Source organism: Nerophis ophidion, linkage group LG02, assembly GCF_033978795.1.
Source record: "Nerophis ophidion isolate RoL-2023_Sa linkage group LG02, RoL_Noph_v1.0, whole genome shotgun sequence".
Classification (NCBI taxonomy): Eukaryota; Metazoa; Chordata; class Actinopteri; order Syngnathiformes; family Syngnathidae; genus Nerophis; species Nerophis ophidion.
This window is the reverse complement of record NC_084612.1, coordinates 22,996,713-23,010,867: the sequence shown is the minus strand read 5'-3', so window position 1 is coordinate 23,010,867 and position 14,155 is coordinate 22,996,713. Positions and strand designations below refer to the sequence as shown.

The following is a 14,155-nucleotide window of genomic DNA, read 5'->3' as shown; positions in this document are numbered from 1 at the left end:
CAGTAGGTGGCTCTAACAAACATACTATCAAGAAGAATAGTTTGAAAATATCCAGTTGATTAAAGATATCATGATGCTTCCAATTTAAATATTTGAAGGTAGTGCCAAGAATTATGACAGACATATTTATGCAGTAGCTGGCTTTATTTAGAAGGCTCACACAAAAACAAATGCAGCAAACCATTTCTATTTGCACATCACGCTCATACTTGAATGTCAGAAACAAGTCTGGACTAATGGCTTGTGTTTCATATAATTCCAGTCAACACGAGTAATAAAACTGGTACAAAAGAGTTTTTCGATGTGGAGTTCTAAGTGCTGCAATAAAGTAGGTGATATTCTAATTATTGGAGCCCGAAAACCATCAAAACATGCCTTAAAAAGCAGGTTTGGTACATGCATACAGACGCACATACATGAGGCTGCTATAGCAAACACTGTACTGCCTTGCCATTGTTACTTATATGGTGCTTAGCAGGCTGCTGTATATTTAACACTAAATGTAATTATGATTGCATGAGTACCAAAACCTGGATTGTATTTTTATTACTGTGCTGTTACATGGTCATGTGAGCAGCCACTTAGTAGTGATATATTCTGCAGAAAGGTACTGCAAGTGCAAAGAGGATTATTAGACAGAGGTCGTTATATTAATCTAATATAATCAATTATACATGAACTTTTTAAAGTTGGACACATTCCAGGTGTTATTCATTTAGTGCTTCAACTAAAACCTAAAGTCCAGCATCACACCAGGAACCTTAGATGACAGAGAACTTGATGCCATGTTTGTTGAGACGCTCAATCAGGGTGGTTTTTGCAAAGGCAGCTCCTGGTGTGTACACTCCTCCGCTAAGAGGGAAAACAAAATACATTTTATTCCCAGCTCCATAGCAATGTAAATACCAAACAAATGCACACACACTATAGCAATAAGGTTGTTCAATAACATCACATACAAAGTATTACATTCAGTGAAATCTACACTATTGTTTTCGCTGAGTGAGCGCTTTAAACTAGTAAATCAGCATTTTTAGGAGGGCTCACCTCTTGGGCAAGTCTGAGGCTTCATTAAGGATGGTGAGAGCAGCTTGCACCATAGCAATGGGTGTGGCCACATAACCACATTCTAAGCGGAAGAGAGAAAGTTGCCTTCAATATGTGTCTGACAAGTAAAACAAAGGAGATAAATAGTTTTCTTCCAAACAAAATAATTGCACTTGCCTGGTCCTTGAACCAATGTACAAATCTTGCCATTAGGTTTTCCCTGGGAGGGGTCAAGTCCCTCTGTGTATCCCTCTCCATAAAGGACAAATCGGAATGACGATGCTTCCATCTGACACACACACGTATTACAACACTTTCTACAAGCTCAACAAAAGACTTCCAGATATACAAATCACCTGTTTCCGAGTTGGCCCAGCCTTAGAGAAGAGTCCAAAAGAGAAAAACTCTGGATTCTGGTAAAGTAACAATGTTAGCATTAGGACAGGACTATTGAGTTACTATGCGGGAGACTTAAACATTTGTCGCTTTACCTTGGCGAGCAGGTCACGTCCAAAACTGAATTTGACCAAGAGCCAGAACAACATGCCAGCAAACACCAATTTGATGACATTGCCAATACCACCGATGCCCGCATACGCGCCATATTGGACCTGGGAAAAATGACAGAAAAGCAGCGGATGCAGTGACTTTGTTACTAGTGTTCTGTGTTGGACGCTTCAAAATCACTAGCTTACACAAAAAATAATTAAGATAAAATTGAAGTCAGTGTACAATGAAACCTGAAGAGGTACCATTTGTTAAGCATAGGCGAACGTGAACCCAAGGTGTGTGGCCCACTGCAGCCTGCATCATAACAAAACATTCGCCATGCATGCATACAGCATGGTGACCTAATTGGTAAGTATTTATGTATTATTTTTGTATATGGTCTTTTAGACAGAGCGGATGTAGTCTTAGTTTTATATTTTTGTTTTTTTGGGATACCACCATGGCAAAGACAGAAAGGTGGGAAAATGACCACAAAACAAGAAAGGTGTTTAACTTTTAGCAACATCTAGGTCTTGTAGTAATGAAAGCAGTATACAGGTGTCTGTCCTGGCTGCTTAGTACAAAATGGCTAGTGTATCTCAACATCAATAATCGACAGCTATATTGATGAAGTGACTTAACTTCCAGGAACAAGCATCAAGCATCTGCACTGCAAGTAGTCCATGGTTTAGTTTCTAAGGTTTACTATGCAGCTGTTAACTTATTTTTACACTTGCATGACTGTTAAAAATGTTAGAAGCATAATACATAACTCTTAGGGGTGTGAAAAAAAATCAAATTTTGAATGATTTATGATTTTTATTTGTAACAATTCTTCATTGACTAAGAAAAAAGAAAACTTTTTTTTTAATGTGTCCCGTTTAGCTACTTGGGCAAATCATGTTGATTGAGATGCCCATATGTGCTGGAAATATTTACTTTAGAACAGAGAAGTGTTGGATACTTATATTGTTGCCCTATATGTATTTGACTTTATTAAATGTTTGGTTACAATTTTATTAAACAACACTGTTTTCTTTTTAAGTAATAAACATGTATCAGAGCTGTAAATATATTTTATGGAGGAATATAGCTAATCATAGAACTGGCACCCAATGTTACTGTTTTGAATCGAATCGTTACCCCCAAGAATAGAATCGGATTGTGCAGTGCCCAAAGATTCACAGCCCTTTCATTTTCGCTTCTTTAAACTCTGTCATGTCTTCAAAGAGTGGGTTATGTAACAGTTTTATAATGCAGAATAACTTGTTTTCCCCTTTTTACGTTATATCTGTTATTTTCAACTGGAAAATTTGAATATGGGAACAGACTTTTAAGGCGCCTTTGTAATTCTAATGCTGCAAAATAAATGAGAGTCTAGAACAAGGGGCCTAAATCACTATTGGAGCTACTTTGCCAAAAAATAAAAGACAAATGCACTATTTTTTTTAGGGATGTCTGATATTTCGGACTCCCGATATTATCGACCAATAAAATGCTTTAAAATCTAATATCGGAAATTATCGGTATCGGTTTCTAAAAGTAAAATTGATTACTTTTTTAAACTTCGCTGTGTACACGGACGTAGGTAGAACAGAGCGCCAATAAACCTTAAAGGCACTGCCTTTGCATGCCGGCCCAGTCTACGGCTTTTAACACAAGTGAATGCCATGCATACTTAGTCAACAGCCATACAGGTCACACTGAGGGTGGCCGTATAAACAACCTTAAGACTGTTACAAATATGCGCCACACTGTGAACCCACACCAAACTAGAATGAAAAACACATTTCGGGAGAACATCCGCACCGTAACTTAACACAACAGAACAGACACCAAGAATCTTTTGCAGCACTAACTCTTCCGGGACGCTACAATATACACCCCCCGCTATCCCCCCACCTCAACCTAATCATAGTCTCTCTCAGGGAGAGCATGTCCCAAATTCCAAGCTGCTGTTTTGAGGCATGGTAAAAAAAAAATTTACTTTGTGACTTCCATAATAAATATTGCAGAGTGCCATGTTGGCATTTTTTCCATAACTTGAGTTGATTTATTTTGGAAAATCTTGTTACATTGTTTTATGTATCCAGCGGGGCATCACAACAAAATTAGGCACAATAATGTGTTAATTCCACGACTGTATATATCGGTTGTGAACAAAGTTGGAATATAGGATATCAGTAAAAAAGCCATTATCAGACATCTCTACTATTTTTATTGTTTTTACATTTCAATTGTACCTTATTTACAAAGAAGACCTCTACTCAAAACAGTGCACTCATTGTCTTTGTGATATTTTGCTTCAATGAATTATAAAAATACTAAGACAAATATTATTTGTCCCTTTTGTGAGCTGCACAAAATCAGATGACGAGCTACCTGTTGGATACCTGTGTTCTAGAAGCACATGAATACACTGACCGGACTGGCCTGATGTTCCTCCACCAGGAAGCGCTGTGTTCTCTTAATAACAGATGGATCAGAACCCATGAAGGGCATCGAGTACTGCTGGATCTCATTGCTGAAGAACAGCGAACCCCTACACAAGTACATTTTGATGATGCACTTTTGTATTAAGATGTATGTCACAGTAAAGCCTAAATATTTGGACTATACCTGCGTTTCAGCTTGGTGCCCACAGAGGGCAAAGGTTTGTAATTAAACTTCCTCCGAAGACTTTGAAGCTTGTGGCTGTCTGCGAATCCGTAGATGGCCGACTGCCACGTGCCATCATGGATGCATCCTCCCTGACAGAAGAGGACAAACGGGTACTGTATAGTCAAGGGGAGCAAAAGTTTTCCGTCGACTTGCCCTCTGCAGCCTTATCACATACCTCAGGGCCAGCCTTGACGGTCAGGAAGCTCTCCACTGCAGTAAGAGTCCCTGCAGACAACATATTTCAAATAGTGTCAGCCACAATCATACAAACCATGTCAACATACTAGAGATGTCCCTAGCTGATCTTTACTGCAGCTGTGACCAGTACTTTCATGGCACACTAAGAAAAACAATTACAATTCCACACAAAATGCAGGGGTTCCATGAATTTCAGGTGTATGCGGTCTTGCCAGATCACCGACTTGAAATTGGGCGCAAACTGCACTCAACGCATTGTCTGAACACAGTGCGCAGCAGCTTCCAAGATACTAATCCTCACCACCGTGGTGGAAAATTAACTATGTTTTCTTACCAACCCCGTTTCCATATGAGTTGGGAAATTGTGTTAGATGTAAATATAAACAGAATACAATGATTTGCAAATCCTTTTCAACCTATATTCAGTTGAATGCACTACAAAGACAAGATATTTGATGTTCAAACTCAAACTTAATTTTTTTTTTGCAAATAATAATTAACTTAAAATTTCATGGCTGCAACACGTGCCAAAGTAGTTGGGAAAGGGCATGTTCACCACTGTGTTACATCACATTTTCTTTTAACAACACTCAATAAACGTTTGGGAACTGAGGAAACTAATTGTTGAAGCTTTGAAAGTGAAATTATTTCTCATTCTTGTTTTATGTTGAGCTTTAGTCGTTCTACAGTCTGGGGTCTCCGCTGTCGTATTTTACGCTTCATAACAGGCCATGCATTTTCGATGGGAGACAGGTCTGGACTGCAGGCGGGCCAGGAAAGTACCCGCACTCTTTTACTATGAAACCACGCTGTTGTAACACGTGGCTTGGCATTGCCTTGCTGAAATAAGCAGGGGCGTCCATCATAACTTTGCTTGGATGACAACATATGTTGCTCTAAAACCTGTATGGACCATTCGGCATTAATGGTGCCTTCACAGATGTGTAAGTTACCCATGCCTTGGGCACTAATACACCCCCATACCATCACATATGCTTTTGAACTTTGCGCCTATAACAATCCGGATGGTTATTTTCCTCTTTGTTCCGGAGGACACCACGTCCACCATTTCCAAATATAATTTGAAATGTGGACTCGTCAGACCACAGAACACTTTTCCACTTTGCATCAGTCCATCTTAGATGAGCTCGGGCTCAGCGAAGCAGGAGGCATTCCTTGGTGTTGTTGATAAATGGGTTTTGCTTTGCATAGCAGAGTTTTAACTTGCACTTACAGATGTAGCAACCAACTCTAGTTAGTGACAGTGGTTTTTCGAAGTGTTCCTGAGCCCATGTGGTGATATTCTTTGCAGTACCGCCTGAGGGATCAAAAGTCTAAGATCATCGCTTACGTGCAGTGATTTCTCCATGTTCTCTGAAACTTTTGATGATTTTACGGACAATGGATGGTAAAACCCCTAAATTCCTTGCAATAGCTCGTTGAGAAACGTTGTTCCAAAACTGTTCGAAAATTTGCTTACAAATTTGTGACCCTCACCCCATCCTTGTTTGTGAATTACTTAGCATTTCATGGAAGCTGCTTTTATTCCCAATCATGGCACCCACCTGTTCCCAATTAGCCTGCACACCTGTGGGATGTTCCAAATAAGTGTTTGATGACAATTCCTCAACTTTATCAGTATTTATTACTCCCTTTCCCAACCTCTTTGTCACGTGTTGCTGGCATTAAATTCTAAAGTTAATGATTATTTGCAAAAAAAAAAAAAAATTGTTATCAGTTTGAAGATCAAATATGTTGTCTTTGTAGCATATTCAACTGAATATGTGTTGAAAAGGATTTGCAAATCATTGTATTCCGTTAATATTTACATCTAACACAATTTCCCAACTCATATGGAAACGGGGTTTGTAGTTTCTTCCAAGTATTTTTATCACTGGAAGACTAAAAGAAATTGAACATTGATGAAGTTTTGTATTTAATTTTACTAAATAAGCGCTCATGTCTTGCAACTTTTAGAGACAGTGCATTTGTCATAAGAAACAGTCGGATTAATTCCCATAATTTTTTTAAATGAATGAAAATGTGTGCCTATTACAAAGGAACCGGTCGGATCTCTCTGTGAGGTGGCTCGCTGCAGTCAGACAAATTTTAGAACTATCTACATCACTTTATTAACAATAAATCGATAGGCAATTTTGAAATTGATTAGTTAATGTCAATGTCCGAATTGTGATGTATTTAAAAAACTGTTATCTCCCACTCCTCTACGAGATACCTAGTATACTATCAGTAGATACACGATACTAGAGTGATTAGATTGATATTTTTCTTTTCGTTGTTATTGCAAAATATTTCTTTGGGTTTTTTGTTTACAAAATTAGAAAGTAAGTCTCTGTATAAACAGGAAGGCTTTGGGGGCAAAAGCCAAATGATTTAAATGGGAGCCAATCGTAGTTATTGCTTTTGTTTAGTTATTGTGGATTAGCAACTTTATATTGTTTAAAAAATGTGTATGTACCATTCGATACCACGTTTATTACATCATCTGCTTTACAATACTGGCGCATTCTACATTTAATAAGATAAACTTTAAAAAATGTGTTATTGGTTGTACTTTACATACACGCTACAAAACATTTTCAGTTCTATAATCTATTGTCAAAGTATTGGACCAGGACTCGAAATCCAATCAAATTTGAGACAAAAAAATTGTATCGCAAGTGGAAGCCAAAGATGTTGATGGGGACATCCCTACAACATACCCTTAAACTGTTCTCTGGTGTACAGGACCCCCATGTCTGCAGGAATAGAGTCAAATCCACAGCTCCCTATGATGTACACGCCTTTATCAGATGCCTGGTTGTGGTAGTTGAGTTGCATGCCTTCCAGGAACTGCACACAAACAAGTGGAACAGTTCACCACATGAATGCCGACAGTCTCTTCCTTCTTATTTGTGCGGTCATCTGGAAGTATAATGTTGAGAATCAATTTTTCAAATTTAATTTTACGTCGTCCCTCTTCACATTCCCTAAGGACACATTTAGTAGGGTGATTGTTGGAACACCAGCTGCAGAAAAAAGTGCTGCCATGAGTTTAAGTGAGGAGTAATTTAATAAATGACTGAAAAGCTGCATGTTGGTAATAATAACAACAATGCTCTAAAATCTGTAGAGATCAGTAGGACGACATGCAGGTGGGCAAAACTCAATTACAATGGTTTTGTGACTGACTTGTGACTAGTCTAGGGTTAAACCCACCTCACCAATCCTTGCAGAGGTTAAGCAATAAAAAATGAATGAATGGAAATAATTTAACCGAAAGTAGCACAGGAGGTTACTTTTCAAACCAGCTTCAAACACTTAGGGCCTGATTTACTAAAGGTTTTTGCGTGTACTAAAACATGTGCAAACTTTATAGCACAGACAAATCTGATCTACTAAACATGTGCACATTGGAATGTATCTTTTAAGTGAGGAGAGTGAGGCATGCAATGCATTGTGTGTCTATGGCGTCATTAATAAGCAGAATACATACTGATCATCAAAACACCCACAATACTGGGAGGACAAAAAAGGCAAATATATTTACAGCCTATGCACCCGTGACCATTTAGCGAGCACTATTTTGCATTTTATTTAACATGTTTGAAAAGGATGCGCAAACGGACAGTTCCACATTTGGCTGTGAGCAAGGAGTGCTCCTGCTGCTAAGACACATGGAGAATCCTGTGTCCTACGTGTACATTTCATCATATTCGGACAGTCAAAAATAAAAATAAATATTAGACACATGGTGTGTTCTGCAAAATCCGTTTATAATTTCATAGCTGCTAGAAGAGATAAGGGGCTGATTTAAAACTAATTCAATGGATGTGTTTTGGTGTCATGTTATATTTTTTAATGACGTTTGTTTTTTCACATAGAATATATATTAATACCATACTATACTATAACAACTTCCTGAAGTATGCACTTTTTGCATCTTGAGCACAGTACTGCAGACTCCCTCCCTTCACCGGTAAAAAAATAAAATACATAAAAATGGTATCAATGGGGACACTCTGCACGACTGCTTCTAAAATTACCCATCAAAAGTGGTAGGTGTCCGTTATTTAAAAATATAGCAAAACGCCGCAGGTAAGAGCCTGGTCATGTGCAGTAAAGGAGTGTCTCTGTGGTGATGCCGCTTACTGTATAGTAGACGCAAAGTCCTCATTTAAATAAGGTGGTCTTCACCACTTTTCAATTGCACATGAAGTGTTAGTAGATCACATGCAACACGCTCACTACTTTATAGATTTTAAAGGCTGTTTAGCACAAGGTATTTAGATCTTAGTTAATCAGGTCCTTACCGTAGTAATTTATGATCCGATTAATAGTAACGGTTTTATGATATGAACCATACAGTATATAACCGAGTTGTTGCTTAATCAATCTGAAAAGTGAATTTGAGCACAGCCGGATGCTTTTTCCAGAAACCTCACTACTTGATTTGGCAGTTATATAAGATGTCTAATATGAGCCTCAGTCCACTCATAAATTGGGTGAGACAAATCAAAAAAAGGCAGAGCATTACCTGAGGTTCTCCAGAGATGTCAAGATGATGGGCTCCATTCTCCACACAGGCTTTGACAACGGGTTCACCAAAAAACCTGTACTGTAAACACACAAACAAACCCATTAATTAGATACATTCATTCATCTGGCTTTAGGAAACAAGTCTGTTCTGAAATATTTCCACAACAAGATACTATTTATTGTACACCACTATTCATGCTTAAATATATAAACATTTGAAGTTTGGTGGTGTTTGAAACAAACTTGAATGTATCACCAGATGCAAAGCAGCATTGCTGCACACAACCCGCTTTTGTGTGTGGTCAGTCTATAGCCTTCATTGTGTAAATAAATAAATGTTGCAGTGTGCAAAACAGCAAGACACACGCATTCAAATTAGTGAATAGGTTAGTCAAAACTGATGGAAATGTGTGTCACTCAATGAAGAAACCCCTTTTTTTCTTTAAAATGTATTTTTTTTTTTTTAATCTCAAAATGATTTTTGGGGTTTACTTACAGGCCCCACACAGTTGAGAACAATGACAGCCTGCTTGCACATGGCCGCCAGCGAGTCGGGTTCTTCCACATCTGCGACAATTATGTCCACTCCGGTCCTCAGTTCGGGCTTCCCTGCAACGAGAGAGGTGTTTTTTTCATAAAAATGCTATTTAAAAATCTAACATCTGTAACAAGTGTTGACAGTGCAAAAGCAAAAAGGCTCAACAAATACAGCGTCTCACAAACGCAAGTACACTGGCAAAGGGACGGCGTGGCGCAGTTGGGAGAGTGGCCAAGCGTAACCCGAGGGACCCTGGTTCAATCCCTACCTAGTAACAACCTTTTCACGTCCGTTGTGTCCTTGAGCAAGACACTTCACCCTTGCTCCTGATGGGTGCTGGTTAGCGCCTTGTATGGCAGCTCAGCGCCTTGTATGGCAGCTCCCTCCATCAGTGTGTGAATGTGGAAGTAGTGTCAAAGCGCTTTGAGTACCTTGAAGGTAGAAAAGCACTATACAAGTACAACCCATTTACCATTTAATTTAACCATTTTTACTACAGTATATCTTCTCAAGGGACAATACTATAGAAAAGGAAGTGTAGCTTAATAGTAGTCAGTGTACTGTTTGTGGTGTACACAAGATATTTAGAGAATACTGGCACATTTTATGTGGATAGGAATTTTTTTTACAGTAGTACCTCAACTTAAGAGTGTTTTGAGATAAGAGCTGTCTGTCGGCTAATTGGTATACAAGCAAAACATTTGAGTTACACGCCTCGCTGTTTTTTGCTGGGTGTAGGAAATGTCACAGTGAACCATGTTAGATCCCACCAATACCTCTGGTCTTACTGGTCTTATCATTGGCTTATCGCTAAATATCGACAAATTTTGTTTTCAACCATTGGAACGGAGAAAGTTTGTGTGAAGGAGTGCTGAGCTTCATTGAATTAAAAACCTCCATCAAAAACATGACCAAGTGTCAAGTCGACAAGCGCAGCACTACTAGTCTGCAGCATACCAAAGCAGGGGGAAGTTAAAATAATAAATCAATGGCGGACATTTATCCATGAAAATATGGAAAAGCTGCAAATGGTGTGCTTGAACGAGAAGCAGTTTGAGGAAGATACTGAAGAAGTCCACTTTCCAATGTAAATACTGTACATTATTATTACCTTACTACATGAAACTTCAGTACTGTAGTTGTGTGTACTACATTCAAATTGTATTATTTTTCATACAAAAGGGGGACAAGTGGTAGAAAAAAAATGGCTGGATGTTTCATCTCAAAGTTGGATGTTCTTTTTAAATGGCAAGGCTTGTCACAGGGTAGTGTACTGTTTCGGTGGCCAAGTACTGTTAAATTGATTTTAATTTTATTTGAGATATTTGTTTGCAAAGGGTCGGCATCCCAAAATGTTGAAATTGGTCCATATTGGACCAAAAATACAAAAAAGTAATCTGCCAGGAGCCGCAAAAAATGTAAAGTCTTATATAAGTGTTCTAATGATGGCAACACATGATGTAAGTGGATAATTAGCGATATTAGCTTATTATCAAAATGACAATATCTTGCAGAATGACACAAATCTTTGTTGACACCAATATTAAATTCTATATTTACTCTACACAATTTTACAACATTAGAAAACATTAGTAAAACTTCTCATAGGCTGAGATAACTCCTGGAAATGACTGTCGTAGAATTACCAAAGGTAGAGCAGTGTGTGTGTCCAAGTTAAAGGAAACAACAGGCTGTCTTCTTCTAATGGATTTATTACAATATTTGCAAGCTGGGTAACGTTTGCTGTGGTCTGGAACAACATGGCACACTAACAACTATCAGAAATGCAGTCAATATTACATAGAGATAATGTGTCATGAAACATGGAAAAATAAACTAAATACACAGAGGACATAAGTAAAGGAAATTAAATGAGCTCAAATATACCTTCAAACGAGGCATAATGATGCAATATGTACATACAGCTAGCCTAAATAGCATGTTAACATTGATTAGCTTGAAGTCATACAGGGAAAAAATATGCCTGATTAGCACTCCATAACAAGTCAATAATATTGACAAAGCTCACATTTGTGCATTCATGCACAGTATAAAACTTTTTGTGGACACAATGAGAAAAAGGAGTGGCATAAAACATCTTTCTGTGGCAGCGTCGGAGTAAGTTGTACATGTGAACAAACTGTTGAGTCAAAGTCCACACAACGGTGAGTTCATGGGCCGTTGAAATTAGTAGGACAAAACGGTGCTCGCCAAATACTCATCAGTGAAGCATAAACACAAACATTAAACTGTGGGCTTTCTAACAAATAGGAAGGTTTGTGTTTTTTGTCCTACAGAAACCATATTACAACAAAAAATATATTTTTCTCCGCATTTCCATACATTTTTGAAAAAGTTCCATGGAGCCACCATTGCGCCGCTCTAGAGCCGCATGTTGCTGACCCCCGAGTTAAGCACTCGCTCACTGTAAATGGGTTCTATTTGTATAGCGCTTTTCGACCGTCAAGGTACTCACATTCAGCCATTTACACACTGATGGCAAGAGATGCCATGCAAGGCCCTGACCACGACCCATCAGGAGCAAGGGTGATGTGTCTTGCTTGTAACAGAACCTGGCGATTGAACCGGGAACCCTCAAGTTGCTGGCACGGACGCTCTACCAACCGAGCCACACCGTCACCGTACTCTAAAGCAGTGGTCCCCAACCTTTTTTGCACCACGGACCGGTTTAATGTCAGCATTGTTTTTAGGGACCGGCTTTGCCAGATAAATACAGCAAAAATAAGCGCATGAAAAATACAACTAACTATAACGCCGAATTAGTGGGAGCCCTGGGCTTGTTTCTTTGCAATGAGATGCAGATGCAAATCAGCATTTGGCTACAATCTGTCGCATTTATATTTTATATGTTCATTAATGTGCATTGTATCACGTCACAAAGTTATAACAAATATAACAAATGGCAGCTTCCTATAAGGAGTTTTATTGTTCATCGATAAACAAGCTTATCGTTGTGGCTGGTGGGACAGGTGAAAGTTAAGTAGGAGAAAATGCAGTCTTTTATAAATTACTTAATGTTTCTTTGCGGCCCGGTAGCAAATGAGTCACGGCCCCGGGCCGGTAGTTGGGGACCACTGCTCTAAAGTATAACCAAGTTCCCTTTTGATCCTAGTGTCCCTTAAGAAGATAGAATAAAATGAATACCATATCTGTCTGTCGTATTTGTGTCTGAGCAATTATGTGCACTCTTAAAAAATACTGTTTACACGTTAAAACTGGGGCTTCACCGTGGCAGAGGGGTTAGTGCGTCTGCCTCACAATACAAAGGTCCCGAGTAGTCAGGGTTTAATCCCGGGCTCTGGATCTTTCTGTGTGGAGTTTGCATGTCCTCCCTGTGAATGTGTGGGTTCCCTCCGGCTTCCTCCCACCTCCAAAAGACATATACCTGGGTATGAGTTGATTGGCAACACTAAATTGGCCCTAGTGTGTGAATGTGAGTGGGAATGTTGTCTGTCTATCTGTGTTGGCATTGCGATGAGGTGGCGACTTGTCCAGGGTGTACGCCGCCTTCCGTCTGATTCTAGCTGAGATAGGCACCAGCACCCCCCCACCACGCAACCCCAGAGGGGAATAAGCGGTAAAAAATGGATGGACGTTAAAACTGTGTGACTGTGTGTGTGTGGAATTGGACAATGATCTGGTATGTTCCATCAGCTGTTGCACAATCCCAAAAGACAAAGACAAACAGGAGGGTTGGGGGAGGGGGGGAATTAAACATAGCCATCATAATCCTGTGGTAACTGTCAGGATCACAGAAATGTTCCCAGGTTCTAATCTAGTGATGGACTTCACTTTCCATGTTTAGAATGTTGCATGGATACCATCATCTGCCTGGAAAATATCTGCAATGCAGACTTAGTTAATTTAGTGAATTTATGCATGCATCTATGGTATGTGTATTGCAATCTTTATATTTGCACATAATACTGTTGCAATTTCGATTGCACTGTACTGTACTTTGGAGTCCAGGCTCCAAAACAACACTTTATGTTATCAGTGGACTTGGATAAAGGTAAAGGCATTTATTCTTCAATGACTCCAATTCAATTTGAACCTAACTTAATTATCGCTAAACATAAATCAATAGCTAAACAAAGGGGTATTAATCTGCCTCGTCAGCTTTAGCTACAAACCGAGAACCGAGGCGGCCTGCTCCAGAACTTGCTCCAACTTCTGCTTACTCCTCCCGGCCACAGCCCACTTGAGATTCCCTCGCGGAGCCTCCGACGCGGTCCGGGCCACCTCTTCCACCACGAACTGCCCTGTGAAGCCCGAGGCTCCGAAGACGACGAGGTGGTAAGGCCTGCTGGATGAAGTACGAACACTCGCCATGTCGACGGCAGACAAGCTTGAGGTGTGATGAGAGCTACACCGCAACACCTGCGCCTTTCTACCCGGAAGCAGAGAGAGCAAGGAGGGCGGACGACTGTTGGATTTAAGCAGGAAAGCTCCTCCTATCGTCACATCACTCCCACTTCGCTTACGCCCAAGCATTGAAAAAAAAAAACGTCACGACATTTAGCAAAAAAAAAAAAAAAAATGAAAAACGCATGACGTATAATAAGTAACATCCTCTTTTTTATGTTGTATTCACTGACATCTTGGAAATCGGAAAATATTAGGCGAAGTTTCCAGAACAAGTTTTTTTGGATAGTGATGTCC

At 39.4% G+C, this 14,155-nt stretch overlaps 1 protein-coding gene across 1 annotated transcript; it reads right to left on the bottom strand.

Annotated features, from left to right (window-relative positions):
* Positions 1-125: 125 nt before the first annotated feature.
* On the bottom strand, positions 126-13,944 carry LOC133538120 (saccharopine dehydrogenase-like oxidoreductase). Its single transcript, XM_061879454.1, has 12 exons — positions 13,627-13,944; positions 9,431-9,543; positions 8,933-9,013; positions 7,119-7,248; positions 4,373-4,422; positions 4,156-4,286; positions 3,961-4,078; positions 1,539-1,658; positions 1,404-1,460; positions 1,225-1,336; positions 1,048-1,129; positions 126-852 (listed from the first exon to the last, which is right to left on the bottom strand). The coding sequence occupies exons 1-12, from the start codon at positions 13,823-13,825 to the stop codon at positions 762-764; spliced, it is 1,284 nt and encodes a 427-aa protein (XP_061735438.1). The 5' UTR covers positions 13,826-13,944; the 3' UTR covers positions 126-761.
* Between the last annotated feature and the right edge of the window lie 211 nt (positions 13,945-14,155).